At 35.4% G+C, this 23,540-nt stretch overlaps 1 protein-coding gene across 1 annotated transcript; it reads left to right on the forward strand.

Moving 5' to 3' along the window:
* Positions 1-365: 365 nt before the first annotated feature.
* Positions 366-11,029, forward strand: LOC132177585 (uncharacterized). Its single transcript, XM_059589960.1, has 11 exons — positions 366-1,126; positions 2,681-2,945; positions 4,236-4,395; positions 4,535-5,297; positions 5,403-5,829; positions 5,911-6,092; positions 6,515-6,674; positions 7,064-7,291; positions 7,380-7,730; positions 9,846-9,947; positions 10,301-11,029. The coding sequence occupies exons 1-11, from the start codon at positions 615-617 to the stop codon at positions 10,535-10,537; spliced, it is 3,387 nt and encodes a 1,128-aa protein (XP_059445943.1). The 5' UTR covers positions 366-614; the 3' UTR covers positions 10,538-11,029.
* The last annotated feature ends 12,511 nt before the right edge of the window (positions 11,030-23,540 follow it).

The raw sequence follows: 23,540 nt of genomic DNA on the forward strand, positions 1-23,540 counted from the left end.
CATTATAGAACATGTCTGAGATATCATCAAGAAAGTTTACTATTACATCTTTATAGAACATGTTTGAGATAGCATTAGGAAATATTTTTAATACTTAAAAAGTTATTTTGAACAATGAGACAGCTAATCTTCTACGGAATACTAGTCCACGTGCAAAATCTTGCGTCATCTGCATCCATTTTGTTGAGTCCACTCCAGTCCTCCCGCGGCATGGAATTAAAGTTGGTAACAGTAACTCCAGTGAAGGCTATTTTTGACTTTTCCGCTATAGGAAAGGAGGGAGCGTCGAAACGGGCGTCAATATTCAACGTAACAAATTCAATTCAATTCCATTTTTCTCCTATTTATTTCCCACCTTGTACGGTATTACGTTTAGGGTTTCTTTCTCCCCTCTCTCTCACGCTCCGCTTGGCTCTCACCCCCTTTATTTTCTCTCACTCTCTCTCATTTTCCCTTATTCTTTCTTTCCGTGCTCCGTGTTCGTACTTTTCTTATCGTCCAAACAGATCTTTGCCTTGATAAACCTTTCCAATTTCTTGCAAATCCCACCAATTCGACTCCTTTCTTCCACGAATCCTTTATTTATTAATCTTTAAATTCCGTCTTTACCTCCAATGCAGCACGCCAATTCGGACCAGAATGCCCCTGAATCGGCTGAAAACCCCGAAAAGTCCGAAACCTCAAAACCCCCAAAACCCGCTTTGATCGATAACGATTGCAATAGTAATGTCGAGGACGAGGCGGTTCTCGACGTGTCTGGGAAAAGCTTGGAAATTTCGTCGTTGGAGAGCTCAAACGACGACGTGGAGGGGTTGTACTTGTACAAAAACGTGTTCAATTTGATACCCAAATCGCTGGGTCGTCTCGGGCGGCTGAGGAGGTTTAAGTTCTTTGGGAATGAGATCAATTTGTTTCCATCAGAGTTGGAGAATTTGCTCGGGTTGGAGTGCTTGCAGGTGAAGATATCGTCGCCGGGGTTTGGTGGGTTGCCGCTGCGTAAGCTGGAGGGTCTCAAGGAGCTTGAGCTGTCCAAAGTGCCGCCTCGGCCTTCGGCGTTCCCGATACTGAGCGAGATCGCTGGGCTTAAGTCCTTGACCAAGCTCTCTGTTTGCCATTTTTCTATTCGGTAAGTCGTGTGTGTTACAGTGTTTAGCTATGCTCTTTTTTGGTTAAGTTGAAAATTTTAATCTTTGGTCGTTTGGGTTCACGTGAGCTTTTGGTTTAGTTAAATTGAAGTATTTATAGTTGGGTTTGTTTTGTGCAGCAGCTATTATGCTTTATCTAATTTTTAGACGTTGGGAAAGATACTTGGAATGTGTCAGTCATGAACTAAATGGTGTTTTTAGCGCCTTTTTTTTTTTTGTCAAATAGGAAGTATAGCTGGCCCCAATTGATTTGGATGAAGGATTGGTTCAGTTGTAAAAATTAGTGTGTGGTAGGGCATATGTTTGGAGCTGAGAATGTGAACTTATTTTAATTATGATTAGGCGAGGACATAACAATAAAGTTGATTTTCCGGTATTATACATATTTTGTATTGTCTACAACAAGAATATTTTCTGCATTGTACAAGATGATATCTTTCAACTGGAGGCCTCTAGGTGGACAATGACTAGAGAAAAATAAAGTTGCCAATGTTCTTTTTCAATTGGGATCTCCTTGCCCCCTAAACAAACTTTAAGTGTCCAGCGTGACTTCACATGTTCAATCCCATACGGAGGTGTAAGTTGTATTTGACAATAAAAAAGAGAATGCTGAAATTTACAAATACATAAGTACATTTTGGTAAGTACTTGCAAATATTTTAGCATTCTTCTTGTTTTCTTGTAATTTATTTTTCCATTTGATATCAACATCATCCAAGAAGGGACCTGATATTAGAAGGCCGTTTTGTTAAAGGGATAATGTTGGTCCTGTCATTAATTTAGATAGGCCATTTAACATCAAACTTGTAAATGGGTTGATCATTGCATGCCTAGGTTACTGAAGTCACATTGAATGAGCTCTATTATGGCAAAGCCTGAGCTACTTGGATTGCTTATAGCTGTGTGGAGTTGTTAATGCATATTATGGTTTGGGTTATATGGTAGCCATTTTTTCACTTTTACATGAACTGCTATGATATGCAACTGCCAAGAAATTATCAAAGAAAAGAGAGATTTAAAATTGTACAGAACATGCATTGAAGCCACGGGGAAAAACCTTGCTGCAGATCCCTTTATAGCTTCAAAGAATAGTCTTTTTTTTTTTTGGTTTAAATTAAAGAAATATGGAATTTTGAAGACTTCAAGAGATTTGTATAGTTTCAAGAAATGGAGGATTGCCATAGTCACTATAAGTTCAAGTTTTGGCGGCACTGAAACTAGTACCTTATCTTTGACCACCATTAGCACAGTTTCGAAGATTGTTGGGCCTTGATAATGATGGTATTCTGCTGTAACTGTGGGATAAATCTTTTTTTTTCCCTAATAACCATAAACCTTGTGATTAACTGATTAAGTTACATTTTATCAGATGAAACCCTTAAGTTACATTTAGTATTTCTCCAAATAGTTAAGGCGTTGAGTACTCGGCAACCATTGTTGTTATCAGTTCAGTAACGAATAGAGAAATAGTTTTTCTGTCATCACTTTTTACCAGTTCTTAACCAACTGAATGGTGGTGAACTTTTTTCGTGCAGATACCTTCCCCCAGAAATTGGCTGCTTACATAATTTGGAGTATCTAGATCTTTCATTCAATAAGATGAAGAGTTTGCCAACTGAAATAACTTATTTGAATGCCTTGATATCGTTAAAAGTTGCTAATAATAAATTGGTGGAACTCCCTCCTGGTTTGTCCTCTCTGCAAAGGTTGGAGAACTTGGACCTCTCAAATAATAGGCTGACATCATTAGGGTCTCTTGAACTTGGCTCAATGCGTACCCTTCAAAATTTAAATATACAGGTACTTATCTATAATTGTTAACTAGGGCCAATAATGCATCAAGTGGTTCTATTTTAACTTTATTGTTTTTAACACTTTCTGTTGACCTAGTTTCAAAGGCGCTTAATGGCATATTTCTTTACCAGTTGTTGTTCATTGCAATTAAGTTTCTTGTTTGTTGTACAGTATTAGTTGTTTGCCCAAAAAAAAAATGTTATTGCTACTCTATCAAGAGAGGCCATATCCTAACTTTTCTCTGGCAACTTGAATCCTTCAATAAGTTGCAATTTGCAGTAGTCAAATCATTTGCCATCATGTACTCCTTTTCAACTTAGCTTTTCATTCATTTTGATTGATCATTTCTGTTTCTACTTTATTTGGTTTGAGTGGATGCATGCCTTTCATCTCTTCTGGAATTTTTTTTTTTGTTTCACTTGGTCAACTCTGTGGATCTGATCAACTAATCTGGTTTGCCCCATATGCATGCTTTTTGGTCATTCTATTCTATCCAAAATCATATGCTCTCTATTGTCTTTTTATTCAACATGTCCTTTACTTTTCACCCATTTTATTTTAAGTTGTTCTTTATCTCTTTGCACTATGTCATTTTGACTTTCCCGGCAATGATCGGCCTAGGAGTCATTCTTACTTTTAAGAGGATGACTTCATTCTTTATTTTATTTTTTTAGTATTTTCTGTTAGAATAATAATTAAATGATTAAATTCACACTTTTCTAGCATTTGGAATAACTTGTGACATAACATTGTATTAGAGAGTGGTCGGGAGTTCAATTGGTAACTTAATAATTTACCTTCCATACAGTTAAATATTCTACGAGTTGAGTCTCACTTGTTGAGGAAGAGTTATAGCCCACACGTGAGAGGAAGTGGTAGAATAATAATTAAAGAGAAATATTAGGGGTACTAACTCTTTTATTAACAAAGGCTTACTAAACTGATGTGTAGCTCATTCATTGGTACTCATTACATGTCTCTTAAATAATTGTTTTGTTTTTCTCCAATGAATGAGCTACACATTCCTATAAGATTAAGCATTTGGGATAACCAGTGGTTTAACATTTTCACTCATTTATTTTAACGTTATCATTTCAGTTACTAGCATTTACGAACATGTTCTTAATATCCGTGTGTTACATATGTACATGCATAAAGTTCGCTGTTGATGAAATTTAGATATAGTTCCATTTTATCTTTAGACTTGTTTTTAAACTTTTATTCTTATTCTTATTCCATATCAATGTCAAAAGCCTAACATGTTCATCGTGTCCTGATTCTTCTTTATCTATCAAGTACAATAAGCTTCTCAGTTGTTGTCAAATACCTTCATGGATATGCTGCAATTTGGAAGGAAATGGTAGAGATGCATCCAATGACGATTTCATCAGTTCTTCAGTTGAAATGGATGTGTATGAAACTGCCATGGAAAATGATGGAAGCCTTTCTTGTAATGGTGAGGCTGCAGGTCCAGTTCTATTTATATATTTTTGGATACTGCTTTCTTTTCTTTTTTCTTAATCTAAATATACTTTGTATTGTATTTGATTCTGTACATATATGTGAAACCACGTTCATGTTTATAACTGATGCAGGTTCTCGGCATACCTCATCTACTCCATTGACTGTGTCATCATCAAACAATCGGTGTTTCGCAGCTCGTAGGTCAGGCAAGCGGTGGAAACGTCAGTATTATTTGCAGCAGAAAGCTCGTCAAGAACGTTTGAACAACAGCAGAAAGTGGAAAGGTGTAGATTGTGACAAGGTGTTAACTTTGAAAGCGGATGAAAATGTCAAATGCAGTGACTTAGATCTCCTTGCCTCTGAAACTTCTGTAGAAGTTGCTTCAGACATTGTAGGTGTGGATAATGCTGATAATAAACTAACTGTTTCTGGAGAAGTCGAAAGTGAAAATTTGCTTGATGGTGCAGAGGATAATGAAATTGGTTTGAAAAATGGATTTCATGTAGAAAATTGCTCATGTGTTGACCTTGACTCTGCTACTATAAGAAAAAGCGGTGAAAATGAATGTTGTGAGTGTCATGTATCTCTGGCCTCCGCACTGAATGGAGCTGGCCAGGAAGATGAAGGTTCATCAGTAGAAACATTGAAAAGTGTGTCCAAGTCAAAGAGGCATTATGATAGGGATCTTGATAATCCTAAACCATGCAAGTCTCGGAAACCAGCTGATGATTGCTCAAATTTGTCTTGCAAGTACAACAATATCTCGATTTGTGGCATTGAGGATCGTCTACCAGATGGTTTCTATGATGCAGGGCGTGACAGGCCCTTCATGTCATTGAATAATTACGATAAAAACTTGCATCTTGATTCTCGTGAAGTCATTCTTTTGGACAGGTCATTTTATGTTGATATAGATTTTTGTTGCACCTTTTTGGTTTCTGGGTACATAATAATGGTTCACTGATGTAAATGACTGAGATTGTTTGTTTTGATCTTCAGGGAGAGGGATGAAGAGTTAGATGCAATTACACTTTCTGCTCAAGCATTGGTGTCTAGTTTGAAGCAATTAAATGGTTTAACCAGAAATAGGGATCCTGCTGTTGATGTCTTGCAGATTGCATCATTGCTTGCTCTTTTTGTATCAGATCATTTTGGAGGTAGTGACAGAGGTGCTATTGTTGAAAGGACGCGGAAAGCTGTATCTGGCTCGAACTATCAGAAGCCTTTTGTTTGCACCTGCTCAACTGGAAACAGTGACAATGTTGATACAACCACCAAAGCTGTAGTGGACACTGTTGAAGATATTATACTTTCTGATCTCTGTGAGAAATCCATCCGTTCTATTAAAGCAAGACGAAATTCCATCATAGTTCCTATAGGGGCTCTGCATTTTGGTGTGTGCAGACATAGAGCACTGCTTATGAAGGTGATTCTTTTACTGCATTTATGGTTTGAGATTTATTTATTAGTCATTATTTATGATCTAATGAAATTTCACTTTCACCAGTTCTTATGTGATCGGATGGAGCCTCCTGTACCTTGTGAGCTTGTCAGGGGTTACCTGGATTTCTTGCCGCATGCATGGAATATTGTTCCCATCAAGAGGGGTGATTCATGGGTTCGCATGGTCGTTGATGCATGTCGTCCACATGATATAAGAGATGAGACAGACCCAGAATATTTTTGCAGGTCAGCACCTTACATAGATGTGTAGGGAAAACCATGCCAAACCAAGCTTAGTACTTGAACTCTGGCTTGTCTAGGAGAATTTGGGCCATGTTCAAACTTGGCTTGAGCTTAGCATGGTATGCTATAAAGTAGCTTGCTAAAAGCTTGGGTCAGGCCTAATTACTGTGGCTTCTCAACTTGAGTCTGTCCCACAACAAGTGTGGTGCCCAGTTCACCATAATACTTGCTATTCCTTTTGAAAAGAAGACACCATTTAATTATGTGCCCTTTGTTGACATGAGTAACTCTTTTTTTTTTTTTTTTTTTTAAGAGACATGAGTAACTCTAGTATCAACAAGAATGTTTCTGAAACTAATATATTGTTTTGCTTGAGGTTTGTGTGTAATTTCTGTTTATTCTGATGGATATGCTTCTTGTAACAGATACATTCCTCTCAGGCGGATCCAAGTTCCTCTTTCAAGTGAAAGCCAATTAGGTGCTGATTGTTCCTTTCCCTTTATGTCTAATTGTGACGAAATCGATAAGGCATCTTCTAGTTCTCTCATTCAGTGCAAGTTTGGATCCGTTAAGGCTGTAGCAAAGGTTTGTACCTTGGAAAGTCTTGCCACACTTACATTATAACTGACTGGAAAATGTGGTCACCGTTTTTCTGCAATATTGTATTCAGTTGCTGTTAATACTTGTGATGAATCTTCTAAAACTTCAATTGGTTTTTAGTATTATTTGATATATGTATATTATCAATGTTTTAAACCCTACCTTTTCTGCATGTAGACTATTATGCTTCAGTAAACAATTTATTAACGTTTATTTTTTGTTGTTTGAATGCTATATTTTTCTCGTTTTAATAAGATAGTAGCTGATTAAGTTTTTGCTTCATTTGTTCATATTTGTTTATCACGATCAATTCTCTGGATTGTAAACCATTTCAATCTAAGTGCTTAGTATGGGTATCTTGTTGGATGTTGCAGGCACGTAGGTTGGAAGTGTGTTCAAGTTCAGTGGATGAATCGAGAAATTTTGAGTACAGTTGTTTAGGGGAAATAAGGATTTTAGGAGCTTTGAGACACTCCTGCATAGTAGAAATGTATGGGCATCAAATATCTTCCGAGTGGGTTCCTTCAGTGGATGGAAATCGAGAGTGTCGTGTGCTAAAGTCTGCAATATTCTTGGAGTACATAGAAGGGGGATCTTTAAAGGTAAATTTTGGTGTAGTTTAGCGAGGTTGCCTTTTGCTTGCTCAGCTTTTATTCATTCTTAATGGGTGTCCTACCCTTTATGCAACAGAGTTATTTAGAGAAGCTATCAAAAGCTGGTGAAAAGCATGTCCCGGTGAAGTTGGCATTGTGCATCGCAAGAGATGTTGCCTGTGCCTTGGCAGAGCTGCATTCTAAACACATTATTCATCGTGACATAAAAAGTGAAAATATTTTGATTGATTTGGATAGGAAGAGAGCTGATGGAATGCCTGTTGTGAAGCTCTGTGATTTTGATAGAGCAGTGCCTCTTCGTTCTTTCTTGCATACATGCTGTATTGCTCATTTTGGAGTACCCTCTCCTGATATTTGTGTTGGGACACCCCGTTGGATGGCTCCAGAGGTTCTGCAGGCAATGCACAAATGTAAAACATATGGACTGGTAAGGTTTTTTTCCAATCAGTTTTACTTAGAACCTTCATTTAAGTGGTTCACAGCATCTGATCTTAATGGTTAATTCTCATTTTTCTTATCCATTTCCATGACAAGCAGTATTATGATATGCATAAACACATTTTAATGGCTTTATATCTTAGCTGGGGCACAACTGTTTGTCCATTTTGTTTCAGAAATTGTCTGCAACTCATTAATTCCATGAGCTTGCTAAGGGCTTGTTGAAGGAAAGGTAAAATTTATGTAGGATTGAAGTTTGAATGCCATGAAAAAGAAAAGGAATTATCCATATATAATTATATAGTTAGGTGAGTGATGTGGAGGGAGAAAAAGTCATAGCAAATGTGAAATAAAATATGGGTTTTGATGTCTCACATTATATTTTTGTTGAGTTTTGATTATATGCTGGTGGAAGTCTTGCATTTGGTTGGTCAAAATTTTCTGTAGAATAAGGCAGAGTAAAGCAACCTTACAAGTGGGAGTTTTATTTATTTATTTTAAATAATAAATATTTATTAGGGTGTTTTAGCAGCGAGTGTTCTGTGGGTTTCGGGTTTTAGGGCTTTTGGTGTTTTGTGGGGTTGTCTTGGGTGGGTTCTTTGGGTCTTTATTTTCCTTGTTCTTGTTAGGTGTCCCGGCTGTATACTGCCTGTGTACGTAGGTGTGCCTTATGTTTTTTTTTGTAAAATATTTTGTAAGCCTAGCATTTCTCATTTTTTATTTTGTCGGGGAAAGAGGTTAGGAATGGTGTATGCAATGCGATATCATTGAGATGCACGGGGAAGAAATGTCAGACCTAGAAAACTACTGATTTTCTTCTCTTGGATGGATTACACTTGGAGGCGGAGTGAGAAATATTTTGATCAATTTTTAGAAGTTAATGTGTCTTCTTCTATTTTTTTGGAAAGAGTGCTATGCTAACCTGATTAGGCAATGCGTAATATTTTCTCAAGAATAGGAGGTAGATGCAAGATCTGCTTTAAATGAAATCTAAATTGTCATCTATGCTAATATGTAAGGGTAGAACTGACTGTAGGTTTCTCATTTTTTTTTATATGATATAGAAAAAAATGTCATTTTTTAGTGAGGTTCGCATGTCATAATTAAAGTAAATACATCCAACTTAAACTTAAATTAAGTAGCATAGTCTATTTTTGTATAACTGCAAGCATCTACCCAATTAAAATTCTCTTATTCATGTTTTTGTACACTAAACACATAAAGGAGATGAAGAGTGTTTGGAAGAGTGTTAGCATGTGTTGTGCATGTATCAAGATATTAGGAGATTTCTAGTATATTAAGGGTCCGTTTGGATTTGCGATTTCAAAAAGTGCGATTTAAAAATAACGATTTTAGAATATACAATTGGAAAACATAATTTTTAATAACGCAATTAAGCGTTTGGAAAAATCGCAATTTAGCTTTTAAAATCCCAGTTTAGCCTTCAAAATTGTGCATTTTAAAAAAAAACATATCCTTTTTAAAAAACACAAATATTCTACGTTTTTAAATTGCAAATTTTTAAAAAACGCAATTTCAAATAATTATTTTTCTGCGATTTGGTTTAAAATCTTACTTTTTGTCATTGAAATCACAATGTCAAACGCATCCCAAGTATGGTTATCCAATGGAACATGATCAGTGTCATTCCAGTATTATGAGTACTTTATTGCTGAAGGCAAACATTGAAAGACAAACAGGGCCTTACTACAAGCTTTGTAGTCTGGGATCTTACCAATTATGTAGCTTACTAGTGCAAAATGCATGATGATAATTGGCATGTTTGGATGTCAAACGAAATTAAATGGCTGTTGTTACGCATTCATCACTAATTAAAGGGTATCAGATAAACATCATCCAGTGGAATACGATCAGTGTGGTTCTGGTCTTATGAGTACTTTATTGCTGAAGGGTAACCGTTGAAAGACAAACAGGGCCTTGCTGCAAGCATTTTAGTCTGGGATCTTACCAATTGTGTAGTTTACTACAAAATTCATGATGATATATGTTCAAACTCATATTTACTTTCTACTTCTTATCCCTCATCTGATGTGTTTTTTGGTTATTTTGATCATAAAGTTTTTTCTATTTTATCTGGTTACAGGAAGTTGATATTTGGTCATTTGGCTGCCTGCTTTTAGAATTGTTGACTCTTGGAATCCCCTATCTTGGGTTATCAGAATTACAAATGCATGACCTTATTCAGGTAGAGCTCTCTCCCTCTCTCTCTCTCAAAAATAAAATAAGAGGTAGTAGACTGAAAACTTTGAATAGTCGAAGATCTGGTGAGCCCAGAGTTGTAGAGGTGCAGAATTGTGAGATATGTTTTGCTAGTAGGCTGATTTGGTTCAATATTGGTTTGTATTAATGAATGTTGCTCCAAAAGAATCATAATTTTCTGTAATTGAAATGCCTAATTTATATTTGCTGATACTGTTTCACTCAACAGAAGTGAACCGCAGGCATTGATCATACATTTGTGTTGATGTGCGTTTTACTAGGTCTTAACTAGGTTTCTACCCTCTAATGTAATCAGTTTGTTGTCTCTGATTTAAACAGATTGGCAAGCGACCATCATTGACAGACGAGCTGGAGGCATTTGGGTCATTCAGTGAGCCTGCAATGGCTCAATCTGGTGCTGAGCTAGTGGGATCAGAGGCCGAATTAGAAACATTGAGATTCCTTGTTGATTTATTCCGTCGTTGTACCGAGGAAAGTCCAAAAAACCGCCCCACAGCTGATGACCTATATGAAATGTTGCGTCTACGTACAAGCAATCTTACCAGTTCCGAATGATAGGAGCGGGAGTGGGATGGCCGTGGGTGATAATCTCCTTCAACTTACTAAGTTTTGTAGCAGTAGGATACCTTATTGTTATAGTCACTTCTGTGCTTCTCCACTGCCAAAACCCAATGAGTAATGCAATTCATACAGGAACGATTATGGTTTGTCCAAAGAATAATTGTAGTTTTACTGGTTAGGTTTTAGCACCCATTACTTGTCAGAAAAAGGTTTTAGCACCCACAGTAATTTATGTTTCTCTACCAGCAGCGTCCAGGGTTAGATTTAGCATCTGTAACCTGAATTCTTTCTTTTTTTTGTTGTTTTTTTTTTTTTTTATCTTTTCCTTTTCCTTTTTGGGCCAGTAACATGTAATCTGATTGAGAGCTGTAAATTCTGTTGGTAGTTCTGTTCTTGAGTCGTGCAATTCTTAGCCGTCATTGGAACTGTCCCATATGTAAGTAGACCTCACTAAATTATAGAAGCATCCCCATTTTTGATTTGTCAGTTTTGGACTAAGCGTTTGATTACATGGATATTTGGGCACCTGTGTGTTTTTGAAAGCTTTGAATCTATTGCTGAATTTATGTTATAAGTATTATCCAAACTTTCAGTAATTTGATCAAACATTCATGTTCATGTTCAGTTGATTCTTTCTTTTTGAGCTTCTGATGTTTTAACTTATGGTGAAGTCCTTGAGCGCTGCACCTTGGAGCTCTCATCTACCTATTATGGAAATGATCGAATCGGAATTCTCTTTGGACTATCTATGGCGTTTGGTGACCTGATCAATAATTTGAGTCTACCTAAAAGTAATATGGTTTCTAAAATTATTACTGAAAGAGTGACATTTATCATTACTCAACTTAAAATGTCGGTCAGCGGAGAACAGCATAATCAATAATTAATTAGAGAAAGTTTTTTCTTTTTCTTTTTTAAACGTATTGTTTGAGGGTCCAAAACCATTTTGGAAAACGTTGCTATAATAATGCTCTAGGATCCGTCAAAGATTTCATGAACCAGTTTTTCCTGCCTGACATTAGTAGAATAAATTCATTTTTAAGGACAAATGGAGGTTAATTTTTTATTTATTTATTTTTTCCACTTTTCTAGGAACATTGGCTAGTCAACTTCAGTCATGAAAAGAAGCAGAAGCAACATGGGGTATTCTTAAACTTGGTTTAAAAGTGACTCAACTTGCGTTGTGCTTTGACTTGGTGTGATGCCACATGCAGCAGCAGCAGCAGGTGTGTTAATTATTAACCCTCCTCTACCAAAAAGAAAATAATAAAAAAAAGGCGGTGAACTTTTCCTCCCAGACATAAACAATTCTGAGAGAGAGAAAAAGAAAGAGGAGGGAGCAGCATAAAATGGACAATGACTTGCATGAAACACAGTTACCCGACTTAATTAGTTGAATTATTGCGGGGTTCAGCTGCTTTATTCTCCCACTACTGCCCACTGCCTTGTGGTTTGTTGCCTTTTATGTGACCATGTAATGTGCTGTTGGAGAGAGAGAGAAAGAGAGTAAAAATATTTGCCTCCTCATAGCACACAGTGCTAGCAGCAGTGCAATGGAGTATAATGGGACCACTCTAGTTCTACTGCTTCTACTTGCCTCCAAACTCTGACATTATGAAACAGGGACCAGAGTTCTTAATAATTATCCACCTATAGCCTATATATATAGCCTTACTTTTCCTCAGCCAAAATGGACAAATAACTATAACTATTATACTTGACTGTAATAATTATAATAACATTTATCCGTTCAGAGTTAGCACATAAAGAGCATAGATGATAGAAATGATAGGCGTTCTTTCTGGTCTTCTTAAGTCGCCTTAATACATTTCCAACAACTTTAAAAATAATTTTGAGGACAGTGACCTACCACTACTAGTGTCTATATAGCCTTCTCTCTCTCTCTCTCTCTCTCTGTGTGGTGAAAAAGACATGCCAGCCCCAAAGCCTTGTGAAACTCTCATGTGGGGTGGTTACGCGCGTGTTTTACCCCATCATCGTGGCATCATGTGTTTGCTGTTTTATGCAAATGACATTAACATCATCACTTGGAGAGTAATTGTTTGTTTTATAAGAACCAAAGTCAAACCAAAAATTCCATTTGCATTTTCTGCAGTTTTAACCAGCTGGGCTCTGACTCTCTGAGCAAATGACATAATTAACATCATCCCGCTCCTTCGGCAAACAAAAAACCTAAAGAGATCGAGAGTGTGCTTTATTAGCTTTAGGTAGTAATAATGGAACAGGATTGTAGCTGATCAACATCATAGGTGCAGTGGATCCTTCCTTTTTCCCCCCTCCCCACCATTTCTTCTCCTTTTGTGTATTAGTGTGCAAAGTAGCTACAAAAAAACTGAACAGCTAATGCACGATATATCGCACGCCTATGCGCAGCGATTGGACCACAGTGGCATGGCAAGCGTGCGACACCTACGTACTATACAGTAAGCCATGTGGCCCATGATGAAGAGCCACTTAGGCCGCCATGCCATGGAGGGCAAGATCAACAATGTCACAAGAGAGATTAAATGGATTAGCCATATTATCAATTGAAAAAAAGATATTAAAAAATCTTAAATATAAAAATTTAATCAGAAATTTTGCATCTCAAAAAGCGAGTAGAAGAATTTTTATATATATGTTACTTTAAAAAAAAAAAAAAAAAAATTGTTACTTTAAAAAAAAATAAAAAATTTAGGCCTAAATTTAAAGTTTTGCCTAAGACCCCAAAATATGTTAAGCCGGCCCTGACTCCACAGCAATCTTGTAATATGTATGAATTAGGAGCTTATAGCTCCCTCAAAAGAAAATTGAAGCTACGAGAGCTGCTTAGCTAGCTTGTACTATATATAGGTTGGGCTGGAATTAGAGGCAGCCCTATGAACTTATTCCCAGTACTAGCCACTATATCTCAATCACTCCGGCGGCTCGCACGCTGTTGATCACTTACAGTTTTTAAAAGATCAGTTAGAGAGAAGGTTATTTATAATTATATCTAGTCACAAGGAAGGAGATGTGTTTTCATTTACCCCAAAGAAGATTAATGCTATACTTACCAAATTTTATCTCCAAAATTACATTGGTTCTCATGTGTTACGAACCCATGAGATGAGATGATAGTTTTATGTTTATGAATATTTCTATCAAGATTACAAATGTAATATAGCTCAAATTATACTAAGAGTCTGTTTAGAATTTGCATCGAGAAATAGAGTTTTTATCTATAAGAAAAGTCCAAAAGTTTTTTTTTTTTTTAAAAAAAAAGTCTCATTTTTTAGCTTCCACATGGTAGTTTTGGGTTTTTTGTGTTTTTTTTAGTAAAACAGCGTTTTCTAAGAGTTTTTTTACCAAACCAACATTCGAGTTCTTAAGTATTAAAATCACTTTTTAAACCCCTGAACATAATCTCAATCAAGGTTTATTTGGAAGGGTTGCATATTGTTGCAAAAAGTGCACGGCACACTAGATTCCACGGCCGCACACCACTGCGTCTCACCATTGGAGAGAAATGCCGACCGTACTACCTTTCGCAAAGCCACACCACCTTCGCTCAGCCACGGGTTCACCATAGGTCCATAATGCATTCAAAACTCTAAAACTCCTACTTAATACATATCATACTCAAACCAAGTATGCCGACCGTACTACCTTTGACACGTTGATGATTCATTTGAAAACTATTTACTTTTAAGAAGAAAATTCCATCAAACTATTAAATCATGTTTAGAACTTGTATAAAGCATGTCAAATCATGTGGGCAGAATATAAACAACATGAAAATGAGTTGAGGTTCAAGACTTAACTTGGAGATGATGGTTTTTAACCCAAAAATCAATCCTTTCTCTCTCAAGAATTGGGTGGTGGTGCAGCATGGGGGATGGGTGGGTGGAAAAGGCTGGAAGAGGTGGCTAATAGGTTAAATTTGCTTTTCAGGCATGATCGAACATTCGGTATTGATGTGATATTTTTGTGACCAAAAATATCAATTATAAAATATAATCACTCGCAATAGGACGAATCTTTGTAGGATACGGCTATAGAGAGGGTGTCGAACCTCAAGGACTACAAAGGTTTTATTATCAAAATTCAAAAGATTAAAATTAACTTAATTAAAAAGAGAATTGATTTGATTTTCTTTAAAAGTAAAATGCATGAAAATAAAAGAGATTAAATATATGAGAGAGAGAGTGTAGAGTATTGACTTCACCTCTATTCGCACAACAATGACTAATCATAATTAATCACAGAAATTCATTCTATGCATGTTATAAATAAACAAGAAATTACCTTATTAAAGAATAAGCATAATCTATCTTCGGTTGGCACGGATCGTCCACCTAACCACTAAGATGCGGTACGACCCGTCTTTCCTAGGTATAAATTATCAAATTCTTTAATAGGATACATATAATCAATGAATAAGTGTAACCCATCTTCGGTTGGCAGGGATTGTCTACCTAAATTACACTAAACTAGGGTGTAGTACAATCCGTCTTCCCTAGGCATGGCCTATCAAATCCTATTGATCATGTGTCAATTAAACCCATTGTATAATCATCATCCTCATAATCATAAAAAACAAGAATGATTTGATTTCAATAAAAGTAAAATACTTTCTAAGATAAGAGAAGAATTTCACAAATATTGATTTTGAAATTTAAGAACAATTGCATTTAATATGAGGAACAGAAATCAATTGTAGCAATCCTCATACTTATACAATCAACATGCATAAATTAAAAATCTAAAAATTAAATACAATCAAACAATTGTGCTTGGATAGAGTTACATCAACACCCCACAAAGGGGTTTAGCCCTCATGATCTTCTAAGCTCCAAAAACAATTTTTTGATTTCTAACTCTAGGAAGCGATGTCTCTGTTTACAATGTTTAGAGCCCTATTTATAGGGATTTGAAAAACCCTAAAACATTAGAAATTCTTAGAAAATCGGAAGTCAGTCTCCCAGTCCAATTGGGAGATTGAAAACTAAGCCCAAGCTGGAAAAGGATTCTTGTCGTACACTGTACGCCCATGTACGCTCGAGCACAGTGCGCTCGAGCCTAGCTGATATGCGCGCAAGCGCAGGCATGCGCTCGATCCTTGGCCGCAGACGATCGAGCGCAGGTGCGCTCGATCCCAGGGGTGCTGCGATCGATCCTAGATCCAGAATGCTCAATTTGTTGTCATTTTCAACTCAATTTCCAATGGTTTGTCAAATGAGACCTGAAACATTAAAACAAAACAAAATCAAACAAATAGCAACGCTAAGGAATTAACATATGCAAATTAAGGGGCTTGAATGTGCAACATTCGGCGCTTATCAGGTATACTATTCCCGAGTATTCGATGTACTATTGTACTAATGGTTCTAGGGTTTCCATCAAACGTTCGATGGCCCTAAGGCGAATGTTCAAGGCCAGGGTTGCATCGAACGTCCAGTGGTCCATGATCGATTGTTTGTTCAAAAGATAAATTAAAATTGATATTTTTGATATTTACTAAAAATGATTTAAGCTTATTTTAAATAGCTGGTGTTTGATCAAAGTGACTAATAAGGATAAATACATTTTTTTTGTATTATAAATATTCGGAGCATCACAGTTCCTCTCTCATAATCAGTCTAGACAAGATCTGCGACTCTAAAATGAACAAGAAAGGAGAAAGAGGATCTCGTTGCCTTAAACCACAAGTACAATAAAACTTTTCATAAGGAGTCCCATTTAGCAAGAATGAGAAAGAGGAAGTAGTGATACACTATTGGATCCAATTAATCCAAGTTGCATGGAGTCAAAATAAAGCTTTTTTCATATCAACTAATTCTCCCCCCTACTAATGGTTCTAGGGTTTTCATCGAACGTTCGGTAGTCCTAAGGCGAATGTTCAGGGCTAGGGTTGCATTGAACATTCAGTGGTCCATGGTCGATTGTTTGTTCAAAAGATAAATTAAAATTGATATTTTTGATTTTTACAGAAAATGATTTAAGCTTATTTTAAATAGTTGGTGTTTGATAAAAGTGACTTATACAGATAAATACTTTTTTTTTTTTTTTTGTATTATAAATATTCGGAACATCATAGTTCCTCTCTCATAATCAGTCTAGACAAGATTTGCGACTCTAAAATGAACAAGAAAGGAGAAAGAGGATCTCGTTGCCTTAAACCACAGGTACAACAAAACTTTTCATAAGGAGGCCCATTCGCAAGAATGAGAAAGAGAAAGTAGTGATACACCGTTGGATCCAATTAATCCAAGTTGCGTGAAGTCAAAATGAAGCCTTTTCCATATCAACTAATTTACTAATGGTTTCTAGGGTTTCCATTGAACGTTTAGTGGTCCTAAGGCGAATGTTTCGGGCTACGGTTGCATCGAATGTTCAGTAGTCCATGATCGATTGTTTGTTCAAAAGATAAATTAAAATTGATATTTTTGATTTTTACAGAAAATGATTTAAGCTTATTTTAAATAGGTGGTGTTTGATAAACGTGACTAATTCCGATAAATACATTTTTTTGTATTATAAATATTCGGAGCATCACAATTAACTATAAAAAACCTGCCCTTTATTGACGTGCCTAAATATACACGTAAAAAAAAATATTTTTGACGTGTTAATGGAACACATCAAAACTTTTTGACGTGCTAGTATGACACGTCAAAAAATTTTGACGTGTTCTTTTGACATGTCAAAAGTTTTTGATGTGTTATTTCTAACACGTCAAAAGTTTTTTACGTTTTGACGTGTCCAACTAACACGTCAAAAATTACAATTAATTATAATTATAATTAGGTATTAATTGGTATAAAAAATATGTATTAAAAAAAATAATGTAGTGAATTAATTTTAATTGTCATGAAAAATTAATTTGTATATATGTATATGTATATGTATATATATATATATACCAATTAATATCATAAATATGATATTAATTAAATCAACCATTTCATTGATATTAGGAGAAAATCCATTTTACCCCTTGAAATTTCATTGGTTTTTCAATTTGAACTCTAAAGTTTAAAAATTGGTAATATACCCCCCCTTAATGTTTCAAAAAATTTCAATTTAAACATTCCGTTACTAATTTTCGTTAAATTTGACGAATTTTTTTTTAAAAAAGCCTGAGGGTAATTACATAATTTTAGAGATTTTCGTCCAATTTGACCGAAATTAGTAACAGAAGGTTTAAATTGAAATTTTTTGAAACATTAGGGGGGTACATTGCCATTTTTTAAACTTTGAGGTTCAAATTGAAAAACCCCTAAAACTTCAGCGGGTGAAGTGGATTTTTTCCTTAATATTAATTTGAACATGCATGATATTATCATGCATAAATCAATCTAGTAATATTAATATGATAGCCATATTAATTTTTAAAAAATATATAATCCATGCAGAATACATTTATTTTATAAGACTCGTAAACCTCACATGAATTCGGCCAACACAAAATATGTGATCGGTGAGTGGATTATTGAGCCCTCATTAAAAAATGGATTTAATTATCTGTACATCTAAAATATTAATTTATTTATTCTCTAATTAGTTTTAAGTATATTGTATGGATAATGTGTTATATAAGAGAAAAAAATGATATAAGAGAATAAATAAATGATATAAATTAAAAGTTTAAAGTTTAACAATTTAAGTTGGTATTTTTGACGTGTCAGATATGACACGTCAAGAAGTTCTTAACGGGTCACATGTGGACATGTCAATAAATTTTGATGTGTCAAAATGGCACGTCAAAAATTTTTGACATAAAAAACTATTAGACACGTCAAAAATTTTAATTAACTATAATTAAAATTAATTAGGTAGTAAAAAATTAAAATTTGAATTGATATGAAAAATTAATTTTATCATATTAATATAAATTAATTGGTATATATGTATATATCACATGCATGCCAATTTGCTAGTATGATAATCATACTATTGTATACCGCGCGGCCAATTACTATCATAATTATACTATTGTACAATTAATATTATCACATGCATATGAATCAAACATTTCATTAATATGATATGATATGATATTATCATGCATAAATCATTATAGTAATATTAATGTGATAGCTATATTAATTTTTAAAAAATATATAGGACATACATAATATATTTATTTTATAAGACTCGCAAACCCCACATGAACTTCGGCAACACAAAATACAATATTCGGTGAGTGGATTATTGAGCCCTCACGAAAAAATAAATTTTATTATCTGTACATCTAGAATATTAATTTATTTATTCTCTAATTAGTTTTAAGTATATTGTATGTATAATAGGTTATATAAGAGAAAAAAAAAATGATATAAATAAAAATTTATATCATTTTATCTTGCAATTCTTGACGTGTCACATGTGGACACATCATAAAATGGTGACATATCATTTGAGAACTAAATTTTAAAAAACAAAATTGGGATATGTAACACTCCTTTGTTATGCAATTAAAATAATTGAAATACTTAATAAAATATATATTAATTTAAATTAAAATATATACAGTTATATTTAATTAGTGTTTCTTGACGTGCCATGTGGCATGTCAAGAGCTTCTTGACGTGTCTATATTGACATGTCAAGAAGCTCCTCGGCTGGAGTTGCGCCTTCCCTCTTCTTTTTTTCTTCTTTTTTTTTTTTTCTTTCTTTTTCCTTCTTCCCTCTCTTTTTTTTCTCTTCCCCGCGCTATGTACCAGACCTGCTCCCTTCGCCATTTTTTTTCTTCAGCTCCGGCCGGCCGTGCTTTACACAGCCCTCCCCACTGCATTTCTCTCACTCACGTTCTCTCTCTCACTACGTACCTAGCTCGCTACCGGCCGTCTTGTTTTTTCAGTGGTTCTCTCTCTCACCGCCCGTCACGCCGCTACTTCCTCCGGCAACCACGAGCTCAAACTCCTGCAGCCTCTCACGTGTTCTCCGGCTCTTGAAAATCAGGTATATATATATATATATATTATATGAATAAATAAATTATATAAATATATAATTTACAGTGTATATTATTATATATTATTGATGTAGTTATATTAGCAAAATAATTTTACATGTTAGCTAATTAATTTATTTGTTTGACATATATGTTTTGTATGGTGAGAATATTGTTTAATGTATTTGCATGCATGCAAAATTACGTACCATAATATTTTGAAATTAGGTTTTTTTGCAAATTTTTTGCATTTAGATTTAGACCCATATTGACGTGTAGGTTTTTTTTTTTGCACATTATAAGAACTAAAATAAAATAACAAATGGATATCTATTTTAGTCATTAATTTATGTTTAGATTTTGAAAATTTATAATAAGTATGTAAATGTTAAGAACGAAAAAACAAAAGAAAATAAATAACATAGTTAGCTGGATTTATTTTATCTACAATCCCCATATATAACAAATGCATAAATGTTATTTAAAAAAAAAAAAAACCAACATTTGACCTAGCTAGCTATATCTAATTTATCTAGGGTCTCTATATATAAAAAAATTAATTTAGGTCTTACAAATTTAGATTATGTAAAAGTCATAAAAAAAACGAAAACATAAAAATTACAACAAATAAGATAACTACATCTATTTTATCTAGGGTCCCCATGTATAACAAATATATTTAAATTTGGACCTTAATTTTGTTTAGATGTTGCAAATTTAGATTATGTGTTTCATAGGTTCATATGATCAGTATTAGGGGGAAGAGTAGACGACGAAGGTCCCCGCATGTAGAGGACCAGGGGTATAGACCAGTACTTCCTCAGCATATGGAAGGGTCTCAGTCATATCAGTTTCAGCCGATTTCGTATGACACGGAGCAACCATATGATCCACTTACTCCGCTGCCTACAATGAGCGCGTTAGGGATTTGTGCACATGACGAGGTAGAGTGGTTGTTCCCCCCTGAGGAGAACACAGATGTCCCATACAGTGAGCCATCACAGCCGAATGACAGCGAGACACAGTACTATCCGAAGGATGTAGATGATGGCTCAGTTGACTCGTAGCCCGATGACCCTCCAGAAGTGTTGGGCATTCGCCAGCTCCGGACAATAAGTAAGTATATATGCTTCAAATACCAATATTTAATACATATATAATTTATGTTGTTGCTATTGAATTCCAAATAATTAACATTTGCAATTATTAATGTGTTAGGCATCGGGCGAGACGGGCACACCCAAATTCAGGAGGTGACCATCCCACCATCGAACAAGACGTGGGATGTCCCCCTCGGGCAAAAGGTCGTGTGCGAGTACAATAGGGCGTGGCAGCTCATAAGATTTAGCGGGATGAAATTCCGAAGGTTGACCGACAACGTCATATGGAGAGGGAATTATATTAAACTACGGGACGAATGGGCGGATGTACCGCCTCGTACGAAGGAGGATATATGGGACGCCTTGATGGTATGATTAAACTCTTTATTCTATTTTCGCATGTGTATTTCAATATTTTAAACGTTGTTAATGCGTGAATTATACGCCTAACTTTTTCAACTTGTGCAGGCTGAGTTCTACATCCCGTCTGAGTACAATCTTGAGGCAATTAAAATGGACGCGTTCAGAGACATGGGCGTGAAGTTGAAGAGTTTGAGACACTCTGTGAAATGCGCGTTAAAAATCAAGCCAGGCGATACTCCAGACACAGTGAAGGCGAGAATGGGTCAAGATGCCGTTTCGACATACAGCGCCGAGGACTTGAATGTCTTGTTGGCTAAATGGTGCGACCCGAAGAATTAGATAGGCCACAAGTGTAGTTTAATTAATTGTAATTGTGTAGTTTCATTAATTGTAATTGTGTTAAGCCTGACACGCTTAAGGGTGGTATTCATGTAGGAGTATGCTGCCTACATGAAGGCATTGCGAGCAAAAAACAACACACCTCACTGTGCCGGGTCGGTGAGCTTCGCTAGGGCAACACATCAAGAGGTAGTTGTCTTATTTATCGCATATATATATATATATATATAATCGGTTGTTTATGTCTTTTTTTTTATTATTATTGATTTTTTTTTTTTATGCAGACCTTATCTTTGGGCACTACTCCAACTCGAGCGCAAAATTACATCTCGACACACCGAAGAAGGATAGTGGCTATTCAAATGAAGTGGTCAGGGAGAGATGTGTAAGTACTCACCGATATATATTTTGATAAATTATTTATGATTAACCTTCCTTATATGAGATACTAATTTGTTATTTAACGTACAGAAGATGATGAAGGAATTGATGCCCACTGACCCGGCATTGATGTCGACCTTGACTGAAGGGACGGTACGGTGGACACCTAATGACGCGTATGCTCAGGCGCACGGAAATAAGCTTGAGTACGCTGGCAGGGTCTGACAAGTGGGTCCGAATGTTCTGTTGGTGCGGGGCAGCATACATTCGTACTATACACCATCTCAGGCACGGTCTCAGAATCCTGGGAGCTCCTTGTTCTCACAGATGACAAATAAGATTAAAGAACTTGAAGAGGAGCGGACAGAACAAAGACATGCGATGGATGAGATGGCCAAGCAAATTGAAGAATAAAAAGCCCAGATAGCAGAGAAAGATGCCATCTTTGAGGCCCGTTTCCGCCAGCTTGAGGCCATGTTCGCGTCGACCTCTGGATTTGCGCCCCACAGAGGTAATGATATATTTTGTGTTGTTTTTCTAATAGTTGTTAACTGTTAGAAACCCCTAGGCTTCACAAAAGTCCCAGTTAGCAACGCTTTGTTACAGTGGTCCATTTTAGAACTAACATATATATATATATATATATATATATATATATTTGTATCACTGTATAAACATGTCTCAAATTTTTATATTAATTATTATTGGTTCACAACTCATTTGCAGGTAATCCAGATTAAGCGTTGGGGGATGACTTTTTTGGAGTTGGGCTGAGCACGTCATTTATCATCACTGTTTGTATATATTTTGTTTATAGGTTTGTATATAGTCGTTTGTTGATGTATATAGTTAGATCAAACTATATGTTTGTTGAGACTAATTGAAACTTATTTGTAGTAGATAGTCCAGAAGTGTTTGATTGTATATTTGTTTTGCCTTGTGTTGGAACGGTGTTTTCGATGTATATATCTGTTTTGTTATGTGTTGTGTTGGAACGTAGTATATGTGTTAAAATTTTGTTTAATGAAGTTGTGTTGGAATTTCATATGTATTGAATGTATTGAAAATTGGATATGTATTAGATATTGGATATTGGAACTGTGTTTGTGTTGGATACTGGAATTGTGTTTGTTGGATCGATATTGAAATTGTGTTTGTGTTGGATATTGGAATTGTAATATATATATATATGACGTATCAAATGGAGTGACACGTCAAAAAACAACTCCTAAATTTTTGACATGTTGAATTTCAGCACGTCCAAAATTTTTTTGACGTGCTGAAATTCAACTTATCAAAAAAAAAATTTGACGTGGCAGCACCAGCACGTCAAAATTTTTTTTTTTTGAAGTATTAGTCTCCGACATGTCAAAATTTTTGACGTGGCATTGTAGACACGTCAAAAATCTAGAATTTTTGACACCCCCCATTTTAACTGTTGAGAAACGTCAAAAGGCGCACATCAAAAAGGGTTTCTGACGTGTCAATACCATTGACATGTCAAAAACTCCTAGTAAAAAATTCACTGCATTTTTGTAGTGGTACGTTCCTCTCTCATAATCAGTGTAGACAAGATTTGCAACTCTAAAATGAATAAGAAAGGATAAAGAGGATCTCGTTGCCTCAAACCACAGGTACAACAAAACTTTTCATAAGGAGTCCCATTTAGCAAGAATGAGAAAGAGAAAGTAGTGATACACTGCTGGATCCAATTAATCCAAGTTGCATGGAGTCAAAATAAAGCCTTTTTCATATCAACTAATTAAGGATACTCAGAATAAAGCTCCATTCCATGGAGTTGGAAGCATTTTCCATATCAAGCTTCAAGGTCCTAAGACTTCCATTCTCTTTCTTCTATTTCATAGGATGAAATATC

The sequence above is a fragment of the Corylus avellana genome, chromosome ca4 (genome assembly GCF_901000735.1).
Source record: "Corylus avellana chromosome ca4, CavTom2PMs-1.0".
In the NCBI taxonomy this organism is placed as follows: Eukaryota; Viridiplantae; Streptophyta; class Magnoliopsida; order Fagales; family Betulaceae; genus Corylus; species Corylus avellana.

Bases quoted from the DNA above. Each gene is read 5' to 3' on its own strand.
- LOC132177585 (XM_059589960.1), top strand. From the start codon at position 615: ATGCAGCACGCCAATTCGGACCAGAATGCCCCTGAATCGGCTGAAAAC. The intron at 7,731-9,845 runs GTAAGGTTTTTT...ATCTGGTTACAG, and splicing joins AATGTAAAACATATGGACTG to GAAGTTGATATTTGGTCATT. The intron at 9,948-10,300 runs GTAGAGCTCTCT...TGATTTAAACAG, and splicing joins AAATGCATGACCTTATTCAG to ATTGGCAAGCGACCATCATT.